The following is a 26,485-nucleotide window of genomic DNA, read 5'->3' on the forward strand; positions in this document are numbered from 1 at the left end:
AACAATTAAGATAATACTACTACTAGTATTCTTCTACTATTATTGCTACTACTACTACTACTAACTACTACTACTACTAACAACACACCTAATTTACATAGTGTTTGTACCATTCTCACTTTAAAATGATTTTCAAATTGCATTAGCATTATATTATAGTTATTATTAAATTTTTAAAGTATTCCTTGCTTTGTTTATGCATTCACTCATTCCTTCCTTCCTTCATTTATTTATTTATTCTTCCCTTCTTTCCTTTATTTATTCCTCCCTTCATTTATGCATTCATTCATTCATTACTTCATTCACCCCCTTCCTTAATTCATTTATTTCCCCCTTCCTTAATTCATTTATTTCTCCCTTTCTTCCTTTATTTATTCATTTTTCCCTTCTTTCATTCATGTATTCGTTCATTCATTTATTCATTATTTCATTCATTCCTCTCTTTATTTATTTGTTAATTAATTAATTATTTTCTCTCTTCCTTCCTTCCTTCCTTCCTTCCTTCCTTCCTTCCTTCCTTCCTTCCTTCCTTCCTTCCTTTCTTCCTTCCTTCCTTCCTTCCTTCCTTCCTTCCTTCCTTCCTTCCTTCATTCATTTCTCCCTTCGTTCATTAATTAATTCAGTCAATCCTCACTCCATTCATTCATTGCTTTATTTATTAATTCATTCATTCATCCCTATATTAATTTATTAATTTATTTATTCATTTATTTCTCCCTTACTTCCTACATCCATTCATTCATTTCTGTATTCATTAGAACGTTTCTGTAATCCTGCCGCCAGGGGGCGGAGCGAGGCTGAGTCTCGTGGTCCGCTGGGCGTGTTTCCTAGAAACTGAACATGGCGGCGTCCAGTGAATACATCGCGTGTTAGAGAGTGTGATCCACTGTGTTTAAACTAAAGTATATATAAATATATAGAAGTTTATAGAAATATATAAATACAGCAGCTCTCTCTCTCTCTCTCTCTCTCTACCCGAGATCATGAAGACCTTCTGCGGGCGCGCGAATCCCACTACCGGCGGGCTGGACTGGGTGGAGGAGAGCGAGGAGTACGACTATCATCAGGAGATCGCGAGGTGAGGATTACACACACACACACACACACCTCATGGATTAATATCAGATCTCAGTTTACACACAGCACACAGCCTGTCTAAACTCTGTACACAACTACTGGCCATACAGTGAGATAAACATAAACTTGCTGTTTTCATGCTGAACATCGGGCTTCATCCAGTACTGTAGAGCTGTGGTGATGTAAAATTGGCTGGTGGTCATTCAGCATCCTGACCTCTTTACAGATTATGTCACTGAGAGACAGTTACTCCAACAAAAACAGAATAAGCTCATTTAATACCCTTGATTTTGGAAGAAACATTGTATGAGAATATGTCAACATAATTTTGTGAAATTATCACATTGTGTAAATGTAGTATGTTAGGCAAAGTATTGATATTCATTACTCTGAAGTTATAAATACTATGGTTGAAAATACTTCTTTAGAAGTTAAACATTTAACTTAAGCTTTTTACTCTTTAAGTAAAAGTATTGGTTTCAAAACTACTTAAAGAATAAACGTAAAAGCAATGTAAGGGAAAAAATGCCATTAAGGATAAAAGCTTATAGTCCTATAGTGCACTATTATTGACAGAAGTCAATGATCCAGAATGTTGTGTTACTAATAATGCTCCCCCAATTTCATAGTAATTGTACTGTAGAATATAACATTAAATAGTGTAAATTGTACAACACCAGTCACTGTTACCTGATAGTTAATAGTTATTAACCCATTACTACTGCTGAAGTACACTTTGTGTGACTACTTTTTACTAATTTTTACATTTTGTGCTGTATAATGCCTCTTGTTTTTAAATCTCAGGTCTTGTTATGCTGATATGCTGCACGACAGAGACAGGGTGAGTTTACCTGAGCATAACTTACCTCCATCATCCTCCCAGCTGTGATTTAAAACTGATCTGATACAAAGCTGGTGTATCTCACCAGCTGTGTATAAACTGCATACTTGTATTTTTCATTTTTTCATTCATCCCATTGTAAATCTGAACCTGTATTATCCTTTATTATAACTAGTAGGGATAGCCATAAATAATATCACGATAGAGAGTTAATAAATAAATGAATAAAGAATTGGTGTTCAGAAGTTCTTTAGTCCGCTCAGTGAACTGCAGTGTGAAACCAAAACTAAGCACGGACCAAATATACACAATGTACCAAACACATGATAAACTTTGACTCTGGTCTGGACTTCCATGTTGGAAAACTCTCTAAAACTCTCCTATTTGTCCAAATAGAATGAAAAATACTACCAGGGCATTCGAGCAGCAGTCAGCCGGGTGAAGGCTCGAGGAGAACGGGTCGTAGTCCTGGACATCGGCACAGGAACAGGCCTTCTGTCCATGATGGCTGTTACTGCAGGAGCAGACTTCTGTTATGGCATAGAGGTGAAGAAAGATGACTGATTTGTGAATGAGGCATTACTGTGCTGTACAGTGGGAACTTAGCAGGATAATTTACTCTGTATATCTGGAATTGTGTCTTACAGGTGTTTAAGCCAATGGCCAAGGCTGCTGCAAGCATTGTGCAGAAAAACGGCTTCTCAGACAAGATCAAGGTCATCAATAAGCACTCGACAGAGGTGACTGTAGGACCAGGTTAGATCACCACAATTCACATTCAGTAGTATACAGTAGAAAATGGGTTAGACCAAGCATTTTAAGCATTAAGCCAACACATTTGAAGCCAAAATTGTGTGATGTGAAGCATTTGAAAAACAGCTCTATTACGCCTGGAGCTGAAAAAAATATATATACCACTGTTGCTCAATGCACTTGTGTGAGTCAATAAGCTTTATTATCCTAACCAAAACCAGACGTCATCTGGAATGTCTTTTAGTTAACTTGAACTTGGCAGGGGATAATTACTTGAATTTCTTGTCTCTTAATGTGTTTGAGAGCATCAGTTATAAAGTTGTGAAGAGGTAGAGTTGGTATACAGTGAATAGCTCTATTTCAGTAATGTTTTAATCTATATTATGGCCAGAACTACTCAACTATGTAAAAAAAAATTACTGTAGGAACTTCAGGTCAGTCAATGCAAAAAATATCAATAACTTTAAAACTTTATTCTCAAGTGCAGTCACAAAGTTTATCAAAAATTGTTATGATGAAACTGGCTCTCATCAGGACCACCCCAAGGAAAGAAAAGAAAAGTTAACTCTGTTATACAGTATAAGTTCCTCAGTGTTCCTGATCATTTTCACTGGTATAGTATTTATTTAATCTGACTGATTGCTTGTGCTTGCAGATGGAGATATGCAGGAGAGAGCAAATATACTGGTGACAGAACTGTTTGATACAGAGCTGATCGGAGAAGGGGCGTTACCCAGCTATGAACACGCCCATTTACACCTGATGCAGGTACGATCCTCAACTGTAGCTGAGATCTTTGTACTCAAATATAACAGCACCCAAAGGTTCAGTTTAATTCACGTCAAGTTTTTACTAAATCATGTCCCCAGGAATGGTCGGCATTTTTGTCTCGTTTGTTTAACTGGATTCTTTTTATCTACTTTTAGGACTTGAAATGTGAAAATCTGATGATGTTTTATGTTTTGCATATATTTTTGCAAAAATATAGAAACTTCGAAAGGGTTCACAAACTATCAAGCACCATTTTATTTAGATTTTAAAAAGAGAATAATTTGGAGAATTAAGTAATGGTGTCTTTTTTTTTTTTTTTTGTCTGGACTGGAGTAAACATGGTGTTCATTTCTTTTTTTGCAGGAAGGCTGTGAGGCTGTTCCCCACCGGGCCACCATTTATGCTCAGGTGGTGGAATCGGAGCATCTGTGGAGCTGGGCACAGATCCGCCCGGTTCAGGTGGACGACCGGACGCTGCACCCTCCTGCTGCGATGAAACAGTGTGCTGGAACACCTTCAGTGTGTGATATCCAGCTCAGCCAGGTTCCCCCCAGCGCATTCACACCGATCGGACCCCTCTGCACCATGTTCAGGTATATATTGTGGTTACTGAATAATCTGTGACTTCAGCTTCTTTCTACTCTATTATATTATTATTATATTGTACTGATGATCTGCCGTGCCTTTTTAAGGCAGGTGGTGTTAATGTTATGGCTGATTGGTGTAAATGTACTAGGCTGTAAACTGTATAGTATTTCTCTCTCTCTCTTTTTCAGTGTGGACTTCAGTAGGATGGTCAGCAGCGCTCCCTGCTCATACTCCTGCAAGTTTACAGTGCAGGCAGGTGGAAGAGCTCAGGTGGTTTTGTCCTGGTGGGATCTGGACATGGACCCCAGTGGCAGTATTGTCTGCTCTATGGCCCCCAAATGGACTTACTCAGAGCCCCGAGAATATCCGGTAAGCCACTGACCACAGATGAGGAAAATTATAATTTTTTTTTTAAATATTTTTTTATTCTATGCAGGAACACATAAGAAATCATGTAGTAAACTCAGCATTTAACGTTTTTGTTCACTAAATAATTCCATATGTTTTTATTCATAGTTTGAATGAATAATTCTATTAATTGTATAATTGTATTCATCTACAATGCAGAACATTTTTAAATAATGAAAAATGTTTTACTGGTACTGTACATATCTATACTAAGAGTATTGGATGAACATACAGTTAGCTGTGGGGTTGTTTTGTGTTTAGTGGAGGGATCACTGGATGCAGAGTGTGTATTTCCTCCCTACTGAGAGGAATGTGTGTGAGGGAGAAAAGCTGAGCTTGACCGTCTTCCATGACGACTACAGCCTGTGGTACAACCTCGATGAACGGTAAATATACATATGATTTGTTCTGTAAACCTGTCCTAAAATATTCAGAAGTATCAGAGCCCCATTTCAGATTAGAATCATAAACAGATTCAGGCTTTTTTAGGCCAGTTGTCATTTTATACTACCAAAAGTCAGAATATATAAACTAGATATTGTGTATTTGATGTCTCATCATTTGTCTACTGGTTGGTTTTCTTCTCTTTAGTCACCAAATCAGTGCTGATATAAGCTCCACTAGACCATGCTGTACCTGCCAGACTCACCTGGTGTGGACACGGCCACGCTTCGGAGAGCTAAACGACTGGCAGAGGACAGACAGTTACCTCAGTGCTCTCCGCAGTGTAAGAGAGCTCATTTACTATAATATAATTAAAGTAAAATTATTGCAAATATAATTCATATATACTACATAGCTATTACTGTCACATGTGGTCTATACACACTTTCACCCATTTATGTTTTACTGCCATGCACAGTGCCCTGTTACAATTTTTTTCAGATTTTTAAACAAATTTTAATATCAGACTTGGATAACCTAAGTAAATACAAAATGCTTTTTAAAAAGTTATTAAATTATGATTTTATTTATTGAGGGAAAAAAGCAATCCAGTTAGGCCTGGCCAAGACTTTGGGACTTCAATGAACCACAGTGAGAGCTATTATTCACAAATGGAGAAAACATAAAACAGTGGTGAACCTTTGAAATTGAAATTACTCCAAATGGGCATGGACAACTCATCCAGGAGGTGACAAAAACCCAGAACAAGATCTAAAGAACTGCAGGTCTCCCATGCCTTAGTTAAGGTTAGCATTAATAATAATAAATGATAATAAGAAAGAAACTGGTCAAAAATGTTCTTCATTGGAGAGAGACAAGGCAAAAAAACACTGCTGACCAAAAAAGAATATAAAAGGCTCATCTAACAGCTGAGGCGTACTTTGGTTTTACAGCAGAACAATAACCCATAGCACACCAGCAAGTCCACATTGGAATGGCATAAAAAATTGAAGGTTTTGGAGGGGCCTAGTCAAGGTTTGATAGAGATGATGTGGCTTGGTCTTAAACCTATTTTAATAATTTACTATTTTCTTTGTCTGATATAAAAACGTGTTGTTAATCTGAAAAATGTGAGCAAAAAAAAAAACAAAAGAAATCTGTAGAGGACTGTAGTGAAATAATTTTTCACAGCACTGTAGGTATATTACACTATGTGTTTTATTACAGGTTCTGAGGCCTGACAGCGTGTGTTTATCAGTTAGTGATGGAAGTCTTCTGCCCATTTTTGCACACATGCTCGGAGCTAAAAAGGTTCAAATTGATTTCTATGTTAATTTCTCCTACTTTTAATGAACGATACCTTTACATTAAATGGATATTATATTAAACTGTCTTATAATCAAACATTTCCTCCTTTGCTATTCCAGGTGTTCAGTTTGGAAAACTCTGGAATGACAAAGCAAGTGATTGAGCAGGTGAGCAGGAGAGAGGAAATGATCATCTGAAGAGATTCTCATAAGATCATTAGATTTATTTGTTCAGTTTTCTGAAACTTTTTCTTGTTTGTTTTGTTTAGTTTCTAGAGGCGAACTCGATTAAGAACGGGGTCCGACTGCTGGCGATCCGGGCAGAACAACTCACAGCAGCTGACCTGGAGGAAGAGCGGGTACAATTTTTTAAAATTTCATATTAGAATTCTGATTCTTATTACATTATTAGGATAGTTATATGATTAGATAGAGAGTTTGAGAGTTGTGGAACACTGCACTTGTGCCACCCTGAATGATATCTTCTTTACCTTCTCACTTTATGTTCCCGCTTCTGAGAAGTTTTATGAAGATGCAGATTTAATTTTCCAGCAGGACTTGGCACACTGCCCACACTTGGCACACTGCCCACACCTACCAATTGATCTTATATAGTATTCATTAGTTCTGAGATACTGACTTTTGGGTTTTCATTGGCTGTAAGCGATAACACCTAAATCTATCATCTATATAGTATGAGTTTCACATTTTTTAATTAATTACTGATAACTTTACAATGACAATTATTTTTTTAAATGCACTAGTAAGTATCCTAGAATCTCCTGAAAATAACATCCAGCCTGTGTTAATGTTTCCTATAATATACGTAATATACATTATAATTAGGTTAGATTAGTAGGCTACTAAAATAATCATCAGTTGCAGCTCTAATGTAAAAATTCTGAGTGTTTCTTTTCTTTTCTACAACACCTCCAGATATCTGTGCTGATTGGTGAGCCCTATTTCAGCACCAGTCTGTTGCCATGGCACTCTCTGTTTTTCTGGTACTGCCGCACAGCACTGGCCCGCCTCCTTCGGCCTGGTGCCATCATCCTGCCCTCTTCTGCCACGCTGTACCTCCTCGCTGTGGAGTTCCAGGTACGTGTTTGCTCTGGACTCATCTTTTTTAGCTTCTTCCTTTCAGCTGGAGTGTGCTTTTAACAACTAGTTCTTCTTCTTTAAGGACTTATGGAGAATACGGGCTCCCTGTGGGACCTGCGAAGGCTTTGATGTCAGTCCGATGGATGAGATGGTGCAGGTACGTCCAGAATCAACACACAACACTCATTTAATCATGAAGTGCAGAATTCGTCTCTGCTCTTTGTTGACCACCATACTTAAACGAAGGAATACAAAATGACTACAGTGGCAAGAAAAAATGTGAACCCTTTAAAATTCCATGTCTTTCTGCATACATTTGTAATAAAATGAGATCAAAAGGCAGATTTTGAATTTTTTTTAGCCATTTTTTGTGCACTTGCTCGGGTGTTTTGGGTCACTGTCCTGTTGCATAACCCAACTTTGACAGAGTTTAAGCTGACATGCCGACACTCTTACGTAATCCTGTAGAACTTTTTAATGCTTGGTAATTCAACTTCCTCTTAATAACTTAACTGGCCAGGCCATGATGTAGCAAAGTGCACTTGGGGTAATTTTGACTGGGTGCCCACTTCTTGAAAGATTAGCCCCAGTCCTAAATTTTCTCAATTTAGATTTAGATAATTTGTCTTACTGTAGACTGGTTAATATCTTTGAAATCACTTTGTAACCCTTTTAAGCTTTGGATTTTCTGTAAGCACTGTTTGGCTCAAATACGGGTATCCTTCTAGTGCAGAGACAACTTAAAAGGTTTAAGTAGTATTTATCAGTCATAGTAGCTCTAGTCCACACCTCCAACTAGCAACATTCCAGGTATGCTAACACTTGACCTAAAAAGCTTTTTTGAGTTCACTTACTTTTTCAACTAGCACTAAGAGGGTTTTTTATGGTTGTTTAAAATGAAGACACAAATGATCATAGCTTTTTGTGTTATTATTTTAAGCACATTATATTTGTATTTATATATTACTGTTGACCGTAGAAAAACATGAAATATCAAAGGGTTCACATACATTTCTTGCCACTGTATACAATGTCCATACTTGCCATTGTGATAGGTAGTGTAGTTTTCAGTGATTAGTATACTGCCCTTATTTTTGTAGCCAGAGCAGTGGACAAAAACGCATTCAAATGTGTTTGTTTTTTCAGCAATCCCTGGATTTCCGAGAGTCTCGAGAAGCCGAGCCACATCATCTGTGGGAGTATCCGTGTCGGGCCCTAACCAAACCACACCCAGTGATGACATTTGATTTCCAACAGTGTGTTCCCGCGCAGCCAATCAGCAGTCAGGGAACTTTACCACTAACTGGGTGAGAAACCTTTTTAAAATAATTCTCCTATTACTCTTAATCTAACCCCGATAGTATTCACTATCCACACATTATTCACTATGCAGTAGTCACTCATGTAATTATATGATGTTTACACTGTAGTAGGCCACTGCAGAGCATGTTAAATAATTGCAATAGTTAAGATAGTTGAGTTTGTAGTTAACATCTTTTCATGGTAAGAAAAATAATAGAAAAGAATGGGATCTATATGACAGCAGTGTTGTTATCTACCGGCTTTCCAGGAGTGGGCGCTGTCATGGGTTTGCTTTGTGGATGGAGTACAACTTGACTGAGGACATCACAGTCAGCATGGGCCTGACTAAACCTGTTGGCGAGGAGGTATTAATTAATCACATTCTCTGTATACGAGGTCTTCAATTTCAGATCTCAAGCTCTTAAATTTTGTAATGCTGGTTGATCACAGGGTTGGCAGTTTGATAAATGGGTCTCTCAACACACCACTGTTGGGGGGAAAAGCCCTTATATCTCTGTTCTATAGGGGGTGCTGTAGCAGGGCTGTGCGAGCACCCTACGCAGCTGCCCTGGGTAGTTAAATTTCTAAGAGAAGTATGCATAGGAGTACTGCGTTTAGTCTGCGGCATAGGTTTGTATTAAAACTAAATAAATAATAATAATAATAATAAAAATATAATAAAAATTAAGGCTAACTAATGATTATTTCGGTGGTCGAATAATCTGCTGATTTTTTTTTTTTCGATTAGTCACCGATTTTTTTCTGCCATGTCCTCCACCTCTAAAAACGATTGAAACAGCTGAACATGAGATTTAAAAGGCATTTAAATGTGTAGACGTTTAAGCATGAAAAATACTGATATTAATTTATTAAATATGTAATCTGCTGTGTTTGGGCACTTTTGAAAACACAAACTAAGTTGAGTGTAATCTGTGTGAGTGAGCCATTTACCCATCTCCCATTGCATCTCTGTCCCCAGCACTGTGTAAAGCGGCACTGTTACAATAATAAGTTCTCGACAATGAAATTTGTAGTCGACAATTTTAAATAATCGACATTGTCGATTATATCGACTAATCGCTGCATTTCTAATGAATATGCAGCGCAAAAGAGACTTCCAGGAGTTACAGTACCTTAGTGTACTGATAATGTTACTATTTGTGTTTATTTGATAGTTTAAAGCAACACTATGTAGCATGTTTATGTTTAAAAAAAAGCAGCTTCAGAATCATGGCATCTGTCCTTTCTGTTCTAGGCTGAAACTCTGGCTCATACAGTTCTGGAAAGAGAACCTGTGCAACTCCACCAGTGTCTGTAACCAGAGTCATATTTGTGTAAAATCTTGTAATATTACTCTTCTAACTGCAGATTCAAACTTCTGTTTCTCTCAGCTTGTCAACACATGCATGTGTACAGGGTGCTCAAAGCCTAAATTTGTATTTACAGCAGTGGTGTAAAAAGGGTGGAGCAAACAATAACAATTATTGAATAATGATGCATTAAATGCTAATGTTATTTGCGTAAAGCTGTTTTAACTTAAAAAACATGGAATATTGTAATAGATTCTGTGTGTGAAAATCTATTTTTGTATTTTCAATATTGCGTGCCATTCTCTTCTCTTTACAGGGGGAGTGTGTGTGGAGTCCACATCGAAAACAGGGAGTGTACTTCTTACAGACGCCATCGGAAAGTTCAGGAGATGGACGGACATCTATGCAATACAACCTGACCTTTGAACCCAACACTGGTGACATTAAAATGGACTTTTCCGTCATCCAGCCTTGATCATGTGTTGTTAGAACTAAAATGAACTGTATTGGACAGCAGGGAGGTAAAGTATTTAAATCCAAAGAAATACATTAGCTGCTTCATCCTTAAAAAAATACCCTTTAGTACTGCAGTATATTCATTCACTAGTGTTTTAGTGAGTGTCATTGACTAGTGAAATTACGAGAATTTAAGCTTCATTGTGAATAGAAATTTGAATTTCACTAATCAATGTAATTAGTCAATGTAATATAATACAGTCAATGTAATATAGTCAATGTAATATAATACAGGAAATTTGTCAATTTCCTGTATTATATTACATTGACTAGTGAAATTACGAGAATTTAAGCTTCATTGTGAATAGAAATTTGAATTTGGACCATTTTTTTATTGATACCTCAAAATAATTAAAGTTGTTTTGAATGTTTACAAACGGTCACTGTGTGGAGTTTTTTTATTTTATATTGGCTGCAGTGTGTTTGAACTCAGGAAATTCACTCAAGTTTTGTTAAATTACACTTTTATTTTTGCTTAGAACAATTCTATACTATTTACTACATGAAAAAAATGTATACGTGAAAATTCAGTTTGTGGTCAAAGGAAAAAACTGAATTAAACAAAATTATGGTAAATTCTTAATAAACAAACACAACTTGAATTAAGAAGGCTATATAAATATGCATGCTGGCAAATATGTGATTTGTACATCTTAATATTGTTTCATCAGTGGATTTGATTCAGTGCATTGAATAGACTCAGCTTAGAATTCCACTGAGGAGAGAAATGCTATTTCTTCCACACCTGTCCCTATTCAGTTCTGATGTTGGGAAGAAATTGAGAGACAAAGCAGCAGAAGTGGAATGGGTAAGGCTGGATACGAGAGTCTTTATGCATCAGCCGCCTGCGTGTTGGCCAAAACCACCTTTTCCCCTGGTTTGAAAGCAGGCATGCCTAGATACGGGCAGCTGGCACACCGGAAAGCATCTCCCAGATAACACTACAGAACAACAACAACAACAAAAAAAGCATTAGGTGTAAATGTTAAATTAAACAACATATAGAATTATATGCAAGTAAAAAAACACATTTAGATAAGACACTTTTGAAAATGGGTCTACTGGACACATGCTTAGGGGACTCAAAAACTAGGCTGCCACTGATCAACCAATATTTCCATTAAACTGGCCACTACACTAATTTTTTAATGACAGTCACATTGCATTACCATATTTTTCACACTTAAAATCCTTTAATTTTCCCAAAAATTGTCAGTGCGCCTTATGATCCAGCGCACCTTATGTATGTATTTTACCAGTCAGGTTGTAAGGAGCAGTAAAGCCACTCCACTGAAGTACAGTGTTATACAGACATTTCAGTAAAGTTTCTCTAGCACCAGAGCTGGAGTAGCATTAGCATTTGCTGCTAACCGCTATTGGTCAGAAGCTAATGCTCCAGCCTTAGTGCTGGAGAAATTTGGGAATATAAACTTACTGTAAATATACGTAAGACAATTTTCAAGAGAGAAATCTGTGTAGACTAACATCCAGTGCTCTATGACTTTTTAAGGGAATTCTGTTTTTATTACAGCTTTACTTAACTTAGCTATCCACCCCTCACCACCACCACACAGCAGCAAGACCTGCTGAATTATAAATTCCTAATAATCCAGGGCGCCTTATGTACAAAAATAAATACCCATTGATAGTGCGCCTAATAATACAGTGGACTTCATACTCCGAAAAATAAGATACATGCAGCTAAGGAAAACACTCACACTTCCACAGGCAGACTTCGGCTGGCTGACTTTCTGAGCTGCTTTGCTCTCCTGCTCAAGCTCCTCCGCAAGGCCACAAGTGCTTTCCAGAAAGAAGATAAACCAGAAAATGTAATCAGTCATATTTTATATGTATGTACAACAGTCTAGTGTGCAGGTTACATCACGCGTTCTTACCAGTTTTTGCAAGCTTTCTTTTTCTTGGTTCCTGATTCTCCACAAGAGGCTTTGAGTGAAGCCGGGTCTGGTTTCTTCAGGTCTTCAGCATCCAGCAGTTCATCAGAATCCACCAAGTCCTACAAGCGGAGACAATGCAAAACATATCTCCAAAATGGTAGCTAGCTTCACAGAAGGAGAAAAAAACCTTTAACAATATAAAATAAATAAAACTGTTTTTAGTGACTATTTGGATCATTTTTACTGGTCTAATCTTCACAAAATTTAGGCTGTTTTCACACCTGAAAGAACCAGACCATAGTTCAGTAAATCCCTTTCACACCTGCTACTTTGGTTCAAACTAAACTAAAAAAAAAAATCTATTATTCTGCAATTCATTTCAAAATTTCACATACTAAAATGTATGTTAGAAAACATAGCCTATATATTAAATATATTTAACAAAACATATTTGTGAAAATTTAAGTAAAAAAAATACAGGACATTAAAAATAAGGAAAAAATAAATACATTTTTATTATATTTTTTCTTATGGAACTACAATTACAAGTATATTAACATTTAAAATGTTAATATAATTTTTCAGCTTTCTGACATTGATCCTACGTATATCATCTCCACAATTAGTTGGAGTGACATTGGATTGGAGTTGGATTGCCGCTGAACTGCAGTGGTTGCGAACGTTCAGTGGAATTACGGTTTTGGGAAACATCTGAGTAGCTTAGCGATGTTCAATCTCTGTACAATTTTTTTTTTTAATTATGCTGTGTACTTACAACATCATCATCATCCATGTCATTGGCTGAAAGAGTCCACATCTTAGCGGCATTTGGATCAAGGGCTGGCTTTTCTGTGAAAAAAGAGCGAGGACATCAGCACTGTATGCGCTTAACCAAAAATGCTGGTCCACCTGGAGGACTGCATCAGCACCAGGTGAAATAACTGAGGACGGCATGCCAATTAAACATGATAACCACCAAGCCACAATCAGGTCTGGGTCCAGCAAAATGTGGTCATTTCTGTGCTCTAATGCACCAACTAAAGCATACTGGAAAAACACAAACAAATCTGTCCAATTATTACTCAACAGACCCAAACCCAACCTGGGCTTACTCTATGCCCGTACAGTTTTTCTATTAGACATACCTGGTTTGGGAGTTTTCTTTGCAAAGGACAGTTTCAGCTGAGTAGAGGATCCAACCTCAAAGTTGGGTTTGGAAGCAGACATGCGCACCCTGGACAAGGAGTTACCCTGGAATCCAGTCAGCTGACTGAGAGCTGAAGCAGCCTCAGAGCTCAGGGGTTCACTCTTTATCTGCAGATTTAACAAAGTGTGAGTTAAGGCTAAACCTTCTACATACATACAGTCAGAATAGTCAATGAACTGGACTCTTACCTCTGTAACAGACATGAGGCCGGACAGTTTAAGTGCTGAGACCAGTTTTGCCGCCGTTTTAACTCCATTCGTCTCTGAACCTGCCAATGTATTTACACAAGTCTGTCCGGTTTGTTGAAATATATGAGGTTTATAAAGTAGGATTATTTCACCTAACAATGTTTTTTTTATTGGAACCAAAACTTTCTTTATTGTCTCATTCGGACACCAAACATTCTTTCAATAGCCTTGTGGCTCATCAACGTGATCTTCAGCAAACTGCAGACGCGCAGCAATGTTCTTTTTGGAGAGCAGTGGCTGTTTCTCCTTGCAACCCTGCCATGCACACCTCTATTGTTCAGGATTTCTTTTGATGGAGGACTTATGAACAGTAACGTTAGCCAAGATGAGAGAGGCCTTCAGTTGCTTAGAAGTTACACTGGTTACATAACTACATCCCTAACTCTTAGTGACATATTTTTTGGTTTACCATCCCTGGGAAAGGTAAGAATGTCTTCAATTTCCTCCATTTGTATACTGTAATCTGTCTGACTATGGATTGGTGGAGTCCTAACTCTTTCGAAATTGTTTCGTAACCTTTTTCCGCATGATGAGCATCAGCAACTCTTTTTCTGAGGTCTTAAAAAATCTCCTTTGTTAATGCTAAAATACACTTTCACAAATGTGTGTTCTGAAGAGCAGACTATGATATATCCATGTTCTTTAAATAAAACAGGCTCCGCCCACTCACACCTGATTATCATTTCATTGATTGAAAACACCTGACTCTTACTTTCACCTTCAAACTAACTGCTAATCCTAGAGGTTCATATACTTCTGCCACTCACAAACATGTAGTATTGGATCATTTTCCTCAATATTATAAATGAACAAGTATAATATTTTTGTTTTATTTGTTTAACTAGGTTCTCTTTATCTACTTTAAAGACTTGAAAATGTGAAAATCTGATGTTTTACGTCATATTGGTCCTTTCAACACCACTGTACACTGAACAATAAAACAAACTATGCATTGGCTTCATAGAGTACTTTTGTAAAAAAAGTATAACGACATGCCAAAAGTCATGAGACGGCAATCAAAAATGGCCTCACCTGTAACCGGCTCCTCCAACACAAGCGTCCCACCAGGTTTTAAGACCCTGGCTATCTCTACTAAAGTCTCTGAACTGTGAATTGGGGCACTGTCTGGAAGAAGTCCTGAGAGGACCCAGTCAAAACTGGAAGCAGCATGAAAAGCTGGAACAGAAACAGATCCTGGCTTTTAGGTGTATAAAATGGAAATGATGTAATGGAAAAAAAGAAAAGCTGGCAAATAAATGATTAAAAAACACCATAATACAGCTGTACAGACACTACTAATCATAACAATCCTATGGGGAGCCTTGTGGTAACCAGTCAATGGTGGGAACTCACCAAGCTGGAGCCTCTCCATGTTCTCCAGTGACACCAAACTTTGGCTGCAGAGAACGGCCCCAGCGCTCTCCGCAAACTCCTTCAAGGTTGTGGGGGAGGACGGTTGGGCCCATATCAACAGCACTTTATCTCCCTCTTTCAGTCCAAGGTTTTCCATGGTCACCTGCCCATAAAAACAGTAATTACCACAACAGAGACTAATACAGTCAGCACACGGTCAGCTGAGGTCAAGGAACAAAAATAATAATGTTCTACTTATAAAGAGTCTTGTGTTGGCCCTATATTATAGGTAGGAGTGGTCACTTCATAAAAGGGCGATTATTATTATGTACTCATGTCATGTCACAAAAAACTTGTTTCACCATTTTTGTCTAAAACTTTTAGGTTTGCAAGTTCAGATTTTTTCCTTCTCTTTTAAAATTTGTTATTTTGAAGATACATTGATTATGTCTGATCTAACCCACCCCCAATCTTTATATTCTGATGGAATACTAACACTAAAGAACAGTAATTGATTTAAATGTAAATCCAAACGCATGAAAAAACTTCTGCATCCTAAAATGCATAAATACAAACAACAAATGTCTAATCATATTTTCTCTAAACTACAGTCTCTATTGTGGGCCACTGTCCTCTTTGACATACCATTCCCAAAATAGAGATCAACTGACTGGATTTCTTTGTACTGAGAAAACAGGAGACACATGTCACAACAACATCAACAACAATAGTGTCTTAGAACTGACTAACCAAAACATTATCCATGTTTAATAAAAAAAAAGATTTTTCACTGCATTTTAAATATATGTTAACATCATTAAAACATCCACAAAAACAAAACAACACTTATTCTACACATAATTCTAAAAGAATACCCTTTAGTGTCTTACAAACCATTCATTTTACACTTCAATTCATCTGTATCTAAATGGTTCTTTAAGTGAAGGATCACAGTAGGGCTGGACAATACAATGTTCCAGACAATACGATACAATCCCGATAATGATAAAAACAGTATAAAAATCACTACCCTTGGTTTAAGTAATTACACACTGATAGAGCTGGGTAAAAAATGTTATATCAGACTATTTAAAGGCATATTTATGATACACAATATGTATCATAATTTGTGTCACAGACAAAATGCATCAGCAGAGGAAAATTCTGCTATTCTGCAAATAAAATGTTATTTCAGACACAGTACAGTGATCCTTAGTTAATCTTTGCTGCACTTCATCCAATCAAACAGAATATTTGACAGTTTCTGTAATGAAATGTACAGTTGGCTCAGTGGTCTTTAAGTACTAATGATAACCTCAATATACGTATAGTCGATACGATAGGAAAATGTATCATAATATGATAAAATATCGATATATTGTTTAGCTCTAGTTCACAGACCACATATTTACTTTACAAATATGCTTATTTGAGGAAACAAAATTGGTATACTTTGGCACAGCTCAAATAAAAAAATATTGGTGGCATCATGTAGAAAAAAGAATAATAATGCATGGCCACGACTTATTAGGGTATGGGAACGAGATAAGAAGTCCTGGCCATATTAGTTGTCCCCATGACTTAATTATCTCGTTCCCACAGCTTAATAAGTCTGGGTTTTTTACATATATAACCATATATCCTTATAAAGGACCTTAATAAATGTTGGGTTTTTAAATGTACTCAAACATCAGTAAACCGGCTTTTGACATTAACTAACTAGATTTTTATAGACAATAACTTAGGTTAGCTAGCTAAGGTTAGTTACTGTATTACAGTAACTGTGCCCATTTTCCCCAAACAACCCTAGATAATGTCTATTTGTGTGTTTACTTCGGTGAATAAGACAAAAGGAGCTTTATCTGAACTCATAAGTGCTAAACTTGGCTTATAAAACTATAACTCTCTGTTCCACCTTAAAAGTGCATCAATTACATTGTATGTAATTCAACAACAGAAGAAAACCGCTGCATCATTTAAGGTGGAACGGCAACTTGATGTTAGCTTAGCTTAGAACCTACTAGTAAAAGTGACGCAGCAACAACCAACAAAACACAGAACCACAGTTAAATAGATTTTAGATAAAATATCACAAAAGGATCATTAAAGACTCTTAATTTATCTTATATAGCTACTTAATCAGGAGGGTTTAATACTCACGATCTGACCGCAAAACAGCTACTCCTGATACGCTGCCGACGTGACCCGGCGCGTGCTGAAGTCGCACTGAATGACGTCGCAGTTTTTTATTTATTTATTTATTTTATTTATTTATTATTATTATTTAAGCTAGGAGGCTTAAAATGAGGGTAACATAAATAATAATAAATAAATATAAGAACAGAACAGCAAAACCATACAATAAAAAAAAAAAAAACAATACGTTTGTAGAGATATGGCGTAAGATGACTCCAGCAGTTTTCCATTAAAAAAATACTTAAGATTTAAAATTATTTAAATGCATTAATGAAATAGAGGAAATATGGGTTTTATATTACCCTTCACTAACTGCAGTGAATAATGTGGTATTTTTCTATTAACTGTTTCCACATTAAATAAAATGGCATCAATCACAGGAAATAATGTTAAGTTTGGTTATAGTGCTAGAAAATAAAGAAAAGTGAAACTTTGAAGAAAAATAGTTAATTAAAGACATAAAATTAGAATGTTTTTTAATAATAATAATAATAATAATAATAATAATAGAGCACATACACATAAAATATGTATTATACACAATATAATACAATATAATAATGTTTTTTAATGCAAAATAGCAGCAAATATGAAGTGTGTAGTTTACGAAGAGCAAATAACTAATAGTTCTAATAGAACTGAGTCAGTACACTCAGTACTTAAATACTGGTAAACATGTTTTTATGGAAGATGAAATATAACATAAGTATAAATAAATATATGTGCATATAAATACATTAATTAATTAATAAATATACAAGAGAATAAATAAATAAATACACATCAATAATTATAAAGACGAATAAATAATAGTTGAAATAAATAGATTAGATTTAAATAGATTCCTGATATAAATGTCAGTATTATTTTTTATGACAAACTATATTTATTTATTTGTTTATTTATCAATATGATTATTTATGTGCTCAATTATTTATTTATACTTATGCCATATTTTGTCCTTCATGTGTTTTTGCGCTGCTTAAATTATTACATTATTACTTACAGTAACTATAATTCGCTTACAGAGGGAGTGGGAGTGTAATAGATTAAATAGAATTAAGGAAGGATAACTAGGAAGCCTAACTAGTGTGTAGGGCGTGTTGTGTTTCTGAACGGAACTGGATGGGTTTCGCTGTAGTGCGCGCGGTCGCGCTAAAGTGACGGATCCTCGGTGGCTAACATTAGCATGCTAATGGACGCTCCGCTGTAACATGGCGGCGCTGATCAGGAGCCTGCGGGCCGTGCGGAGCCTGCGGGGGCTCGGCAGCGGTAAGCCGGGCATAGTGAGTCTGGATCAGCGCTATTTTATGCGTTCTGTTCGAGTTGTGTTCCGCTGTTGTATAGATGAAATTCGGCCCGTTTGTGTGTAAAACTCGATCTGTCCGCTGAGAAAGGGCAAGGTGATCATGAAGGACAGAAATAGAAGTTAAGGTTGGGAGGAAAGTAAACAATAATAAATATCGATTATTTAAATCACTTCTTCAACACCAGCGCCTGTTACTGACGGAGGGGATCAGTAATTATCCCCAAAGGAAGTTTTATCCTTCTAAATGTTAAATTTGCTGATGTTTTGTATTAAAACTTTTTAAATACATTTAAAACAAGTGTTTTCAGGCTTTTTAGAACTTCTTACACAGGCTCTGTATAGTTCTCTGTTGAATACATTAACGTATAATAATAATAAAAATAAACAACACTATTCTGGCATTAAATATTTAAAAGTTACAGCCGATAATTAAAATAAAGAAAAGTTAAAGTGTGGAATGGAAACCTAAATTTAAGGTTAAACCTAAAGGGCATATTTTATTTTTAAAAAATGCATTAAAAAAAAAAAAAAAAAAAAAACTTTTTTGCCTTTAATTTTATTTTGGACACAAGGCTGCATAAGACAGTATTTTTTTAATGATTACTTTCATTTCTTAAAATTTGTGTCAAAGCATATTAGAAAACATTGGCTCATTTTTTCTGCATAAAAGAACTGTAGTTGGTTAGCCCTGCCAATTCAGTTTATTAGAAATGCTTAAGCTAGACTGCTTTCTTAATAGTTTTTGATAATACATATTCAATGTATTGTTAAGTCTGCAATCAACAATGGGTCAATAAATTGTAATAAATTAATTCATATTTAGAGCTCCTCATTATCTTAGTGTTTTATTCTGTGCTTACAAAATCACTAAAACAGTTATGCTTTACTCTAAACATTGGCTATCTATCTTGTGTAAATAACTCTTAAAACTGGTACATAATGTTGCATGTGTTTCTGCGTTTTACATTGCCCTATGTGGAAATACTAAGTTTATTTAATTAATTGTTTTAATTAATTACTTTAGTGATTTCACAAAAACAGATTCGCATATATCTGCTGCTGTTTTCAGCATGTATAAAATAATGATAAAAAAAAATAATTATTTTAAGAGAGATTAGAAAATGGTTGTGTTAATGCATGGTCACTTGCATAAATCTACAAAATTAAGGAACATTCTTAATCCTGAGGAAAGACAGTAAATAACCAGGGGTTGCAGGTATAAAAAAAAAAAATCTACCCCTCCATTTATGTCTGTCTAGGCTGTATAGGGCTCTAGGAAAAGGTGAAGTCATGTAGTGCTGTGAGAAGTAAGATGCTAAATTAATTAATTGTGTCAGAGTGTGATGTCTGTTTAAAGCTCAATGTGAGTAAGAACTTGTAGTAGCTAGTGTTTTTGTTGACAGTAATGCCATTAGAAGTAGAATTGTTGTGATTAAAGTAGGAATGTTTGGAAGGTGTGATTTGGTTTTTAATATTGACACTGCTGTGCGTAATTAAAGTTTGTGTTCTATGTTTTTCAGCAGTAGTTGGTCAGACATGCCCCACTCCCCATTACAACGGTTTGAGACGTGGTTTTCATCGGGCCGCCCTACTGCGGCTTGCTGATAACCCAAAGAGTGACTCGACCGTCCCACCACCATCCCACCATGAGCACTACCAGGCCCAGGAATCTGGAGGGACCTCGTCGTCTTCCTCCGCTGGGCAAGCTTCAGCATCTGACCCGGGCACTCAGCATGAGGACCCCCAGCCTAACACCAGGTTAGAATTGCACTACACACGGGATCTCATGTGAATAATATACATATTTTACTTACTTTACTTGTTATATTATTATTGAAACAGTGTGTGCATATAATATATTTCTCAGTTATCAGGATCAGAGCGGAGAACAGTCAGAGGATTACGAGACTGAGGAGCAGCTCCAGGCTCGAATCCTCACTGCTGCACTTGAGTTTGTCCCTCAGCACGGCTGGACTGTAGATGCCATTGCTGCTGGAGCAGAGGTCTGCTGAATTAAGTTTAAGTATAAAATGAGTTTGACTGGTAATTTGCCAAAATAGGTTTGTAATTTAACTCTACTCTTTTTTTTTTTTCTTTTCTGTTTATAGACCCTTGGCCTGTCAGCTGCTTCTGCCGGTATGTTCGATAATGGTGCTGGAGACTTGGTGCTTCATTTCGTAGGCCAGTGCAATGCAGAGCTTGCCGATATTCTAGCAGAGCAACATAATGAAGTTCAGCTTGGCCAAGCAGAGTGAGTATTTCTGAGTATTTCTCATTCCTGAAAGACGTCACCCACAACTTGTGTTTAGTGAATCTATGCTGATCAGAGTCATGTTTGTGTAAAATCCTGTAGCATTACTATTCTGCCTCAGTCCACATGCTTCTTTCACTTCAGATGCTGCTTTTAAATATCTTCGCTTGTCAACAAAACTGCTCCTGTTTGTGAATTTCAGTGTAAATTTAAGTAAATTACACTACTTTACTGTAGGGGGAGCCGGGGAACATAATGGAGCTTGACTTTGAATTGTTTGTGTTGCTGATTTATAATAATCCTGACTAGTGATGGGCAGATGAAGCCTCATTGGGTGTATGGCACATTTCCCAAACTGTATCGACACTGTGTTGAAACTGTGTTGCTGTATCACTTAATGGCGACATCTGCTGGACTAAGAAAGTCATTGCAAGCAACTGCGCGAAGAAATGCATCGGTCATGTGGTTTTCCTTAAAATGATACGCGGTCTGACACAGGGGTTCGCCTTGTTTGCTTGGTGCATGCGCTGAAGTTTCAGTGTCGTCAGACCCATCGCTACCAAACGATACAGGAAGTGTATCGGTCACGTGGTTTTCCTTAACTTGATACGCGCACCGACACGGGGTTTCGCCTTGACAGCTCGGCGCATGTGTCGAGGTTTCAGGGTCGTCAGACCCATCACTAATCCTGACTGTCTGACTGTTTCAGAAAGAAGAAGACAGCCGAGTTCCTCAAAGATGCGGTGGAGACTCGACTAAGGATGCTTATTCCATATATAGACACATGGCCGCAGGTAATGTCAGTGAAAATTGTACTTTTTCAGTAAAAATATATATCCGTTTGATAAGGTTACTTAAGGTCCACAAACAAAAGCATTATACTGTATATGTGACTTTTCCTAATATTGTACTCTGTAGGCGATGAGTATACTACTACTCCCTCACAACATCCCAGAAAGTCTGAAGCACCTTTCTACTCTTGTGGATGACATTTGGTACTACGCAGGAGATCGCTCTACAGATGTAAGTTACTCCTTTGGATTCTCATCTTTACCTTCTGTACTTCCAGGCTGCTATGTCTGGATACATAAAAAGTCCTTGAGTTTTTGAACTCCTTAACTGCTTAGAACTAAAAAAAAATACAATTGGTTGTATACCTGTATACAGTCTGTATGAAGGAATAATGTAATGAAAGAGGTTTAATGCAGCGGTTGAGTTTAACGTAACATGTCCCCACACCATATTTAGAAATTAGCTTTATTTTACTGTTAAAGCTAATTTGTCACTACCACTCCATTGCTAATGCACTATAAAACATTTCTCTCCAGAACTGTCATATTTGTGTAAAATTCTGTAATGTTACTTCTGTAATGTTCTTTCACTTTGGAAAGTGCTTGTCAACTTGTACATTTGTCCATAAGGCAGCTCTGCGAAAAAGAAAGCAAAAAAAAGAAAAAAGAAGCAATTCTCTCCTGATGTTCTTCCATCCAGACTGCATTTGAAAATACAGGAGGAACAGGGATTTTTTTTCTAGGCTTTCTAGGTCACATGACATTGCGTTCAATAGCTCCTCCATTTTCCCCTCGCTTTTGTGTTTATGTGGATCTCTGTTAAATGCAGGCCCAAAGTGTAATTACGGTGCGCAGCAGTGGACAAATACCTTTTTTATTAAACAAGAGGTGACGAACCTCAGAGATGTGCGTCCGGATGGGATTCAAATTACCGGAGGACCACAAACATAAAAACAGCAAAAAACAGTAGATAATTCAGCCTGTAATTTTCTTTAATTCAGAAGATGCCTCAGAAAAACGCATACATGGTCGTTCCGGACGGAAATCAAACCAGAGGACCCCCCCAAAAAATAGGGAATATTACCCCAGGACCGCCTGAGAAAAGAATCCCAACCTACAGACATAAAAATTAACCAATAGATTACATTGTCTTGGGCACCTCTTATTTACTGGTTGGATAGTGTAGTGTGTAACAAAACCACATAGCAGTCTATTTAGATTTTCTGGCCAGATAAGCCCACAGCATTACATAAATTTTTCTCTAATCAGAGAGTTTTCATGATTTATAATGAATTCAATAGCATAGAACATTATTTCTGTTTTCAGTGTTTTAAAATAAACCTGTTGCTGCTTCTTTGTTTGTGTGTATTAACATACTGCACCTCTATCTCTATCCTCCTCCACCTCCGTCTGTCCTGCTGACTGTGACTCAGCTGAACTGGTACACCCGACGAGCAACACTAACCGGCATCTACAACACCACAGAGCTGGTGATGGTGCAAGACTCCTCCCCTGACTTCGAAGATACCTGGACCTTCCTTGACAACCGTATCAAGGATGTGGTTAACATGGCTAATGCTGCCAAACAGGTGCGTTGGACCAGGCTGAAGTGACTTGAGGCTTCTGATGTCATTTTTTTTCCCAGTGGTTCTGAGTGACTGTGGTTTGTGGTGTGTGTGTTTTATAGTTGAAGTCGACTGGAGAGGCTGTAGCTCAGGGGCTGCTGGGAGCTGCAGTTACGGTTAGTGCTGACTTGATTTGTTACCTGCAAGTGAAGTTGAAGTGAAGATGTTTGTTAGGGATTGGCTGCGTTGTGATAGACAGGAGGTCACTGGTTGCCTAGCAAGGAATTCAAACAGACTGATCTGAAGATCTGAGAGATGTAGAAGATGCTCATTGCCACTGGATGCTAAACCGGCTTCTTTTATCCACCTTATTCTGTGTGATGGCAAGAGGGCAGCCATCTTTGTTTTAGCAGTAGACCACCGATATAGGTTACACACATAGTGATGATAAATGTACAGAATAAGTAGATATAGAAGTCACAGTAATTAAAAAATCCGAAAAAAAAAATCTTTAACAACAGAGTTTTGAACACAAAATAAGGGTCTTGTAGAGTTCCACTGAACTTATATTCACCACCTTCCACCAAAGATAAAAGCTAGTTAGCGAATTAATAATAATAATAAATAAATAAATGCTTTTTTTAGACAATAATATTTACTCCAAGTGCTTCTAAAATATTTAAAAGAGGTATGAAATCAAATAACACTTGATTAAATCCAGTAGTGTTCATATATATGTATACTTTCAACTAATATACACTCTTAATCTAACTATTACTAAAAAGAAAACTTTTGACTTTTTTGATTTGACAAAACATGGTTCTGGAAGCATTTACGTTTCAAATGATGACATTTTTGAGCAGCTCCATGTCATCTGGTATAAAGAAAAAGAATAGCATGTGGTTGTCTCCTAGCATAACTGTGTTAAAACAAGTGAAAGGGGAACTGACAAAAATGGAGAAAAAACATACCAAAATAGGCTGGGGTTTAAAGGGTTAATGTGTATATGTATATGCTGATGTTCTGATATGACACCCCTTTTGTTCTGTTTTCTGTTCTACAGCTGAAGAACATCACAGGGATGAACCAGAGACGATGAAGCATTTTTATATTCTCTCAAATCACTATTCACAACACATCATGAATACCAGACACTCTGATGACATGCTCTTTCGTGAAGACAGCTTAAGTGTCTTTTTTTGCCATGATTTAAAATGATGTTTGGACCAGGGGACAGTTTCTTGATATTCTTTATGTCCTTAAGTCACTTTAATGGGGTGACTGTGCCATAGCTTTCAGTCATGTCTGCCTCTTTTCCAGCAGAGATGCATATCCACCTTCTAAAAATATCTGCTACCCTGCAGCTCTAAACTACCCAATTGTAGTCTTTTGTAGATGATGTTGATTCTGTGGGTTTGTACATATTCAACAGATTTTTGAATTCATACAGCAGTGTAGTCTCCCCATTATCCTGCCATGACGTTAAGGCCCTGTATTAATCTTGTATAAGCAGAATAAATATGCATTATACTTTAAAAAGATTTTGTTAGACCTATTGTGAGTTGTGTCAAAATAAAGTATTAAGACATTTATTGGCTGTGTGTATAATTTTTAGTTAAGTGCTCTCAGTATTGAACTCTGTTTAACTCATTTGTGATTGGTTAATTCAGGTTTGTTTTGCATTTAGTAAATATATTTAACAGCCTATATTCTGAAATATTTCATAAACGCAGACAGCTAATTATATGATGCACAATATATTTACAGTGAACCTACAAATAAAGGCACAAGCACATGCAGACCAAAGTCAATGATATAGCAGTACATAAAATGATATGATACTGACCCTTAGGGGACAGCTTGCAAATCCACACAGCTGTATTAGTTGTGAGGTGTTATCTAATGAGTAAAGTTGAACTCTGGCCAGTGTATTGATGGCAAGGCAACATGAATTATCATGAGTTAGTGAGCAAGGCCTGGTAGTGGATGCCAGATGGATGAGACATTCCATTTTGGCCAATAATTCCAGGCACTGAAACTACTGTGACTCTGACTTGGAAGAAGAAAATATGAGGATGGCAGAAAAATTAAAAAGGTCTTTTTGTATGTTATATATTTTAATGTTTGCTGTGTACATGTTTAAATATTAAAAACTAATTTTGCTGTCTAGTTACAAAACAAAGTCTGTCTACACAGTTATTGAATAAATTATATAATATTATAGTTACAAGAAATCTGTCTATATAGTTATTTAATACAATATTATAGTTGCAAAACATCTGTCTATACAGTTATTGAATGCAATATTATACAATAATATAGTTATATAAAATGTGTACACAGTCACTGAAGACAATATTATACAGTATTATTATTATTACAAAAAATATGTCTAAACCGTTAAATACAATATTATACAGTATTATAGTTACAGACATTCTGTCTAGACAGTTATTGAATACAATATTATAAAATATTATACTTACAAAAAATCTACTCAGTTATTGAATACAATATTGTATATTATAGGTACAAAAAAATCTGTCTACTCAGTTATTTAATACAATATTATACAATATTATAGTTTACAAAAATCTATCTATACAGTTATTGAATACAATATTATACAATATTATAGTTACAAAACATCTGTCTACATAATTATTGAATACAATTCTATACAATATTGTAGTTACAAAAAAACTGTATACAGTTATTGAATACGATTGTTGTATCATTAATTAAATTTAAGTGATTTTTAAGTTAACTATAATTTTAGTAGTTGCAGATAAAAAAGGATTGTGGTTAGAAATATCATACATAATAAATAGATTTGAGTTTTTCATAAAATAATTTCCTGTTAATCTACAGTATTAATCTACAATGCAGACCATTTCAAAATTATGAAAAAAAAAAACACATTTTACGTTGCTGCTTCAATAAAATACCGAACGTTTTTGTAAATTAAAAAGGTTCCTGTTTGGATGTTCTCGCCCGGACTTTTGTGTGAACACAGACCCGGCTCTACTGGTGGGATTTCCGGTTCTTTTTAGAGAACCGGTTTATTTGACTCGGTTCACTAAAAGAGTCGACTCTTTCATCTACCAAGTGGTTCCTAATATTTTGTGTTGCTTAAATGAATTTATAAACAAAATAATGTGTAAAATGAATGACTAATGTAAAAACATATACTATATCATTTTGTTATTACGTATATGGTTTTATTTAAATACTTATCATGGAATAAAGTTCTACACAAATAAATTATAATAAAAATATTTAATAATAAATCAATTATTATAATAAAATACA

At 36.2% G+C, this 26,485-nt stretch overlaps 3 protein-coding genes across 7 annotated transcripts; 2 read left to right on the forward strand and 1 right to left on the reverse strand.

Moving 5' to 3' along the window:
• The first annotated feature begins 828 nt into the window (after nt 1-828).
• On the forward strand, nt 829-10,735 carry prmt7 (protein arginine methyltransferase 7). The gene is made up of 17 exons (XM_022683844.2): nt 829-1,078; nt 1,882-1,918; nt 2,315-2,464; nt 2,566-2,674; nt 3,327-3,439; nt 3,806-4,035; nt 4,219-4,399; nt 4,700-4,824; nt 5,030-5,165; nt 6,050-6,133; nt 6,250-6,297; nt 6,399-6,488; nt 7,066-7,227; nt 7,313-7,387; nt 8,377-8,537; nt 8,801-8,897; nt 10,159-10,735. Exons 1-17 carry the CDS (start codon nt 984-986, stop codon nt 10,315-10,317), a joined length of 2,052 nt encoding a protein of 683 aa, XP_022539565.1. The 5' UTR covers nt 829-983; the 3' UTR covers nt 10,318-10,735.
• A 70-nt stretch (nt 10,736-10,805) lies between these two features.
• Nucleotides 10,806-17,300, reverse strand: ciapin1 (cytokine induced apoptosis inhibitor 1). Of its 2 annotated transcripts, XM_022683845.2 has the most exons (10): nt 17,222-17,265; nt 15,707-15,746; nt 15,062-15,224; nt 14,741-14,884; nt 13,649-13,728; nt 13,399-13,567; nt 13,029-13,102; nt 12,254-12,372; nt 12,077-12,158; nt 10,806-11,299 (listed from the first exon to the last, which is right to left on the reverse strand). In XM_022683845.2, exons 2-10 carry the CDS (start codon nt 15,707-15,709, stop codon nt 11,189-11,191), a joined length of 945 nt encoding a protein of 314 aa, XP_022539566.2. In that variant the 5' UTR covers nt 15,710-15,746; nt 17,222-17,265; the 3' UTR covers nt 10,806-11,188. The 2 variants fall into 2 exon arrangements, with proteins under 2 accessions (XP_022539566.2, XP_022539567.2); XM_022683846.2 differs by lacking the exon at nt 15,707-15,746 and having other exon boundaries at nt 17,222-17,300.
• A 1,108-nt stretch (nt 17,301-18,408) lies between these two features.
• On the forward strand, nt 18,409-24,765 carry coq9 (coenzyme Q9 homolog (S. cerevisiae)). Of its 4 annotated transcripts, none has more exons than XM_022683847.2 (9): nt 18,409-18,529; nt 20,087-20,324; nt 20,434-20,569; nt 20,675-20,817; nt 21,527-21,611; nt 21,736-21,840; nt 23,042-23,197; nt 23,296-23,349; nt 24,237-24,765. In XM_022683847.2, exons 1-9 carry the CDS (start codon nt 18,472-18,474, stop codon nt 24,270-24,272), a joined length of 1,011 nt encoding a protein of 336 aa, XP_022539568.1. In that variant the 5' UTR covers nt 18,409-18,471; the 3' UTR covers nt 24,273-24,765. The 4 variants fall into 4 exon arrangements, with proteins under 4 accessions (XP_022539568.1, XP_022539569.1, XP_049340341.1 ...); XM_022683848.2 differs by having other exon boundaries at nt 18,415-18,529; nt 20,090-20,324; XM_049484384.1 differs by having other exon boundaries at nt 18,424-18,529; nt 20,409-20,569.
• Nucleotides 24,766-26,485: the final 1,720 nt, after the last annotated feature.

This window comes from Astyanax mexicanus, chromosome 10 (assembly GCF_023375975.1).
Source record: "Astyanax mexicanus isolate ESR-SI-001 chromosome 10, AstMex3_surface, whole genome shotgun sequence".
Taxonomy (NCBI): domain Eukaryota; kingdom Metazoa; phylum Chordata; class Actinopteri; order Characiformes; family Acestrorhamphidae; genus Astyanax; species Astyanax mexicanus.

What these genes read in the sequence shown, in the direction of transcription:
- ciapin1 (XM_022683845.2), bottom strand. An exon ending in GCCTCATGTCTGTTACAGAG is followed by an intron (nt 13,568 to 13,648) that starts GTAAGAGTCCAG and finishes TTAAATCTGCAG; the next exon opens with ATAAAGAGTGAACCCCTGAG. An exon ending in AAGAAAGCTTGCAAAAACTG is followed by an intron (nt 12,159 to 12,253) that starts GTAAGAACGCGT and finishes CTTTCTGGAAAG; the next exon opens with CACTTGTGGCCTTGCGGAGG.
- coq9 (XM_022683847.2), top strand. Translation starts at nt 18,472, where the DNA reads ATGGCGGCGCTGATCAGGAGCCTGCGGGCCGTGCGGAGCCTGCGGGGG. An exon ending in CAGGAGATCGCTCTACAGAT is followed by an intron (nt 21,841 to 23,041) that starts GTAAGTTACTCC and finishes ACTGTGACTCAG; the next exon opens with CTGAACTGGTACACCCGACG. An exon ending in TGCTGGGAGCTGCAGTTACG is followed by an intron (nt 23,350 to 24,236) that starts GTTAGTGCTGAC and finishes TCTGTTCTACAG; the next exon opens with CTGAAGAACATCACAGGGAT.
- prmt7 (XM_022683844.2), top strand. Translation starts at nt 984, where the DNA reads ATGAAGACCTTCTGCGGGCGCGCGAATCCCACTACCGGCGGGCTGGAC. An exon ending in ACATGCTCGGAGCTAAAAAG is followed by an intron (nt 6,134 to 6,249) that starts GTTCAAATTGAT and finishes TTGCTATTCCAG; the next exon opens with GTGTTCAGTTTGGAAAACTC. An exon ending in CTAAACCTGTTGGCGAGGAG is followed by an intron (nt 8,898 to 10,158) that starts GTATTAATTAAT and finishes TTCTCTTTACAG; the next exon opens with GGGGAGTGTGTGTGGAGTCC.